Raw genomic sequence first — 6000 nt, forward strand, 5'->3', positions numbered from 1 at the left:
GGTCCCCAAGGAGGGCATACCCATCTATGCGGCAAGATTGAGAGAGTCACAAACATCCTAACCCGGAGAGGGGCTGAGCTCTCCCCACGTGGAACTGAGCAGCCGCAGGGAGCTGACGGCTGCTCAGCACCCGGCAGGATCAGGCTCCAAAAGCCTCCCTCTGCAGCTCTAATTTGGAGCCTTTGCCCTGCTATAGAGGCTTCCACACACACAGCTCTGCTCACCGGCCGTGTGCCAGGTGGTCCCCGATGTCAGACGGTCTCTTTCCAGTAGGACCGCGTTGCTCACCCCCATCCTAGCCAGGTGGTAGATGGTTTGACATCCCAAGCTGCCTCCACCCACCACCACGACGTTGGCTGATTTCGGGAGTGGCCTGGTCGGCCCTTTGCCTTGAGGGCTCTCTTCCTTCAGAGTCTTGTGGTAAGGGACGCTCTTCTCTGCCGTCTGGCCTGCCCCGCTGCTGAAACACCTGAGGTGGATGTTTCTCCCAGAGGCTGACATCTGGCAGGAGGCAGCTCTTCGGACCACGGAGCTCAGGTAGGCCATGGTGACCTGGAATTCCAAAGACAAACCTTCAATGGACCGAGCAAAGATCTCACCACGCGCTAGCATACAAAAGTCCACACTGGAGTTATTATCATCATCTTGGGTCAGGACCCATGGTGCTAGGCACTATACAAACACAGAACAAACAAACAAACAAAAAATGATCCCTGCCATACGGCCACAGCCTGGAATTTCAGGTCATAAATGGCTTTGGAGAAAGATAGGGTGCTGTGGAAGGGATGGGAAAGAGAATCACATGGCATCTCCCTGACCTCAGCTCCTCAAAACTCTGACATCCACCTGCCACCCACCTTGTCTCTCTTAAACCAGGTGAACTATTACTGACCTTAAGCAAAAACTACAGAAGGTGGCTGTAAACTGAAATGCATTTGCAACAAAGGAAAGCATCCCATTAAATACAGACCTGCTAAAAACCAGCTGCTGCCCTGTGATGGAGTGGACTAGGTCCAAACGCCCCCTGCTGGTTCTGCCACACCAATCCCAGGGAAGGAGCAGTGGAGAGGTCCTCCAAGCAGGCTAGAGTGGCTGCAGAGGAAGCAGCCAATCAGGGCCCAGGAGGGCCATATAAAATGAGCTGCAGAGCAGCAGTCAATTGCTGCTTAGAGCAGGAGAAGAAATGACTGCAGGCCTGGCTGCCTGGAAGAGCAGCAGGGCCACGGACAGTTTGCTAGCAGGGACCAGGGGAGCACTGAGGGAGCTCCTGGCTGGTTGCTAGGACTGAGTAGGGACTGAGCCTGGGGAGGGCTGCAGGAAGATAGTATCTCCAGGGAGGAAGCCCTGGGGATACAGCCCCATACCTGGGTTGGACTACTTAAAGAGCAAAGCCCAGGGAGATCTAGAGAGAGCCACCATCAGAGGGGTACTGAGCTAGGCTCCGGCGGACTGTATACCATGGAAGGGGTTTGTGCTGGTTAACATGCAGACAGTGTGACTTGGCCCGAGCGCTGTTTCACTGACAAACCCACCTGAGAACCACCGAAAGGGGTCACCAGAACTAAAGAATGCAGACACGCTCAACCAGAATGGGGCACTCACGAGAGGTGGGTGCCAACTCTATTACATGCCCAAAGCAAACGCTAAAGCAATAGCCTGAAGAATCAACTTTTTGTCTGACAGAGGTTTGCTAATGGCACAGGACTGAGAATTTCTAAAGCCAATGATTTAGTTTGCACACACAAGAGTAACCCCCATTAGCTTTTATGAGCTTGAAGACATTGCTACTCAAAGATAGTTGGTGCCTGTTGTGTGCCAAGTAGATTAAAAGGGTTTTCAAATACAGTATTGCTAAGTCTCATGATTTTAATGAGAGTCTTGTGATTCTTGGTGCTTTTCTTCAAGCCCCAGCTCCTGGAGTCAAGTGATTTCACGAGAATCTCAGCTTTCATTAAAAACAATTTTTATAGCCCTTGACATGGTGGAGAAAAGCTTGAAAACGTGACCTGAGTGCTCCCTGAAGGCTCAGAACCCAAAAGGCCAATGAAAAGGACCCAAATTTTATTATATTTTGAAAATCTTGTGATTTTTAAGCCAGACTCATAATTTGGGGGGGCCTGACTCCCCGTTTTTCACCACCTGAGCTTGGCAAGACTGCAAGCATGCTTCAGAGTACTCAGAAGTGCTGTGCACACAGCCTAGTGGAAAGCGCACTTTACATTTCAATTGTATGCTCTTGCGGGTGGGGGACAATCTTTCGGTTGTGTGTTTGTACAGCACTTAGAACATTGAGGCCCTCCTGACCTGAGCCCGGGGCTTCTAGGAACGAGGGTAATATAAACAAATAAGAATAATGTTGTTGCAATCAGGGTCTCAGGGACACAATGAAGGGGGCAGGATTTGCCCCTATATACAAAACACGGCAATCCCTGCCCGTGGTCATAAAGGATAAGTGACGTGTGGTAGAGACAGACCCAGGATTCACTGCTGGGTGAAACGTGGAGTCCTCTCTCCTGCCCCCAGTGCATGCATCTGCCCAGTCTGTCTGCTCAGGCTGGGTGCTGGCATGAAGCTCTGGCCCTATATGCAGGTTTGGGTGTGTTATTTTACACAGCTGAAGCATGCAGCTCCTCCCCCTTTGCTTTAAGTCTTGCTCTGGGTAAATGTGTCTTCCCGGCTCTTGCAGAGTCAGCAGAGCTAAGGAATCTTGCCAGGGTATCTAGGGTCACTGTTCCTGCAGCAGAGACCGGAGACTTCAGCCAGCAGATCCCCGCTCCTTTTCTCATTAAGCGGAAAAGTTTCTCTATGTTGAACAACAAGCCAGACCCCAACCCTAATGGTTTTCAGGCTGATTCTTCCTATTACTCTGCCACAGGGGCAGGGGAAGGGTTGATATTCATGTCTCTGAGCGCCAAGAAAGTCTTCCCTCTGCAACCACGTTTCCTGAGATTTACCACAGTCCGGTCTCACCATGAACTTTACAGCCTGAAAGCTTTCCTGTCATTTAAGACACAATCTCATCTCTGAGCCAGTAAGGGACCTGTTGGCTGCTCAGACACAGCCCTCTCTGTTCAGATTTCCCCTCTGCATAGGCAAGCCTGGCTTTCCCTGCCAGCGACGGGAGCTGACCGCACACAACACACTGCTGTCCAAAGGAGTTCAGTTCACTTTACCTGGGCAGACGGCCGTGAGGTTCTTGTTTCCTCTGACGCTCTCCTGCTGTCTCTCACACGCGCGCCACTGCCCCCGAAACAGTAACTAGCACTTGAGAGAACCGCAGCCAGAGTTCAGTCTTTGCCGTTGCTGGCCAGTTACAACTATTCCCAGAGTCTGGGAAGTGAGTACAGTGCAACGTGTGCACTGGCTTGCCTGATCAGAGAGATCTAGGCAGCCGGCCTAGTCACCCAGACAAGATGGACAGTGCACTGTCATTCATGAGCAGAGACTGAAGGCTGCAAGGATCAGAGATGTTAGAGATGGAAAAGCCCTATTAGTTTACCCAATCTCTCTTCCTTCTGACCAAGGCAGGGTACAAAACAAAGAGCCCAGATGGGAATTGAATGCACAGGCTCCAGCCTCAGAGCCTGATCGCTTTCCCCTGGGCTTGGCCAGAGCTATTTCAGCTGTATGCCATCTGTTAACTTACGGCCAGAAAGAGAATCCAGTAAATAGCGGAACAGCTGAACGTTCAGCCCAATTTTCCTGCTGTTAAATTATCCTCCTGCCCTTAAAATGTCAGCAGAGTAAAATCAAACCTGGACTGGAGCTTTAACTGGAATTGAGCCTGGACTGCACTATCCAAAGCTGGGGTTTGGACCCCAAACTTGTTTTTTAAATATTTTATGCCAAACATTCTCCGCCACCAGAAAGACTATTATTATTTATATTACAGTAGTGCCTAGAGCTCCCAAATGAGATTGGGGCCCTGTGAGCAGAGTGCAAACAGATTGTAAGCTGCGTGGGGCAGCCTAGCAATGAACAAGACATTCTGATTAAAACACCAATCAGCAGGACAAAGGGATGCAACTAAGTGAGGCTCTTGCTTCACGCTTTTTGCTCCTGCTTACAGTGGCTTGTTTTCATCTGACACAGGAAAAGCTCAGGGCAGAATCGTTATATCTGTAATTAGAGAGACATTAGACTCTCTCTCTAATATCTTGGGACTGATGTGGCTACGACTATATTTGTAATTAGCATATCCCCAGCTTATCCATCAGAGGTTGAGTTTAGAAGTGATCTCACGTTAGAGACAATACAACTAAGGGCAGGAGGATAAATCTCAATCTTTCCAGACTACTGTACCCCCTTTCAGGAGTCTGATTTGTCTTGTGCACCACGAAGTTTCACCTCACTTAAAATCTACTTGCTTACAAAATCAAACATAAAAATACAAAATGTCACAGCACATTATTACTGACAAAGTGCTGACTTTCTCCTTTTTACCATGTAATTATAAAATAAACAATTAGAATATAAATATTGTACTTACATTGCAGGGTATAGTATAAACAAGTCATTGTCTGGATGACATTTTAGTTTGTACTGACTTCGCTAGTGCTTTTTATGTCGCCCTCTTATAAAACTAGGCAAATATCTAGATGAGTTGAGGTACCTCCTGAAAGGCCTCTGCCTACCCCCAGGGGTATGCGTACCCCTGGCTGAGACCCACTGACCTAGGGCATGTTACAGCCGCTTATTTGAACATCAAATTCAAAGCAGATCTAGGAGCCAGTCGTTAAAAGGCCTGTGTCTAATGGTGCCTTGACTACGTTGTTGCTCTCACCATTGTTACCAGGAGGGAAGCTGCACTAAGAGGCGCAATAGAGCAGGGGATCTCAACCTGTTTCTTTTTGAGACCCACCCCAACATGCTATAAAAACTCCATGGCCCACTTGTGCCACACAACTGGTTTCTGCATATAAAAGCCAGCACTGGCGTTAGGGGGTAGCAAGCAGGGCAATTGCCTGGGGCCCCCACAAAGCTACATTGCTCAGGCTTCATCTTCAGCCCCAGGTGGCGGGGTTCTGGGCCCCAGGCTTGAGCCCCCCGTGGTGAGGCTTCGGCTCTCTGCCCTAGGCCCCAGCGAGTCTAACACTGGCCTGCTTGGCGGACGCCCTGAAACCTGCTCATGGCCCCCAGACCCCTGGTTGAGAACCACTGCAATAGTGGATATTCTAGGCAGGATCTAAGCCAGTCCATCGGTTCCCACATTCCGCACATAGATTATGTTCTTGTAATGAGAGCTGGAAATGCACTGCAGATGGAGAAACGAAATATTTTCTGAGAACCGGCTGGAGTTTTCTTGGTCATGTAACACCTTGTGGCTAATGCACAAATAATCAGTTAATCATGTTGCAAAATCGCAGCTCATGATGAACAAGGTGCATGAAGCTGGAAACACACAGCAATTTTATCGCCGCCAGAACTTGGCATCAAGACTGCACATGACCGCTGCCTCTCTGTCCCTGTGCATTGTGCCAGCCTGATTTTAAGCATTTTAGGAAGGTGCTACTGCATGAGTGCATATCTCAATTACAGGCAGCTTAACAGTCTCCCCTGTCAACCAACGGGCATAGGAATGGGAGTCAGGAGACTTGGGTTCTGCAGTCCAGGCCTTGGGCAAGTCACATCCCTGCTCTGTGCCTCAGTTTCCCCCTCTCTAAAATGTGGCTCATGATTGCCACATTGTATTGTGCTTTAAGATCTCTGGCTAAGAGCTTAGTGCTGTAGGAGTGATGATTGAGCTAGGCTAAGTAAGGAACTCTGGCTCTCTCATTCGGGAGAAGCCGACAATGCAATGATGTTGCAAAGATTTCCAGTGCCTCGTACGACTGAGCTGTGCAGAGGCAGAAATGGTTCTGCTTGCGCTTATGGTCGGCCTGTGTTGCTCGCATGGGTACACTGTGCATTAGAGACTTGCCTGCCAAGACTTCCAGAGGAGAGGGGAGGCGGCTGCATGCTGGTCTCTGACTGGCTCAGAGAGGCAGTGGAGGGCGGGTT

At 49.6% G+C, this 6000-nt stretch overlaps 1 protein-coding gene across 1 annotated transcript in view; it reads right to left on the reverse strand.

Annotated features, from left to right (window-relative positions):
- Positions 1 to 3323, reverse strand: part of SARDH (sarcosine dehydrogenase) — a 101474-nt gene extending 98151 nt beyond the window's left edge. Inside the window, exons 1-2 of the mRNA XM_074974029.1 lie at positions 3174 to 3323; positions 225 to 552 (exon numbers count right to left, since the gene is read on the reverse strand). Coding sequence (XP_074830130.1) covers positions 225 to 546 — 322 coding nt within the window. The 5' untranslated portion in view covers positions 547 to 552; positions 3174 to 3323. The remainder of the gene's footprint in view (positions 1 to 224; positions 553 to 3173) is intronic.
- Between the last annotated feature and the right edge of the window lie 2677 nt (positions 3324 to 6000).

Source organism: Natator depressus, chromosome 16 (genome assembly GCF_965152275.1).
Source record: "Natator depressus isolate rNatDep1 chromosome 16, rNatDep2.hap1, whole genome shotgun sequence".
NCBI lineage: Eukaryota > Metazoa > Chordata > Testudines > Cheloniidae > Natator > Natator depressus.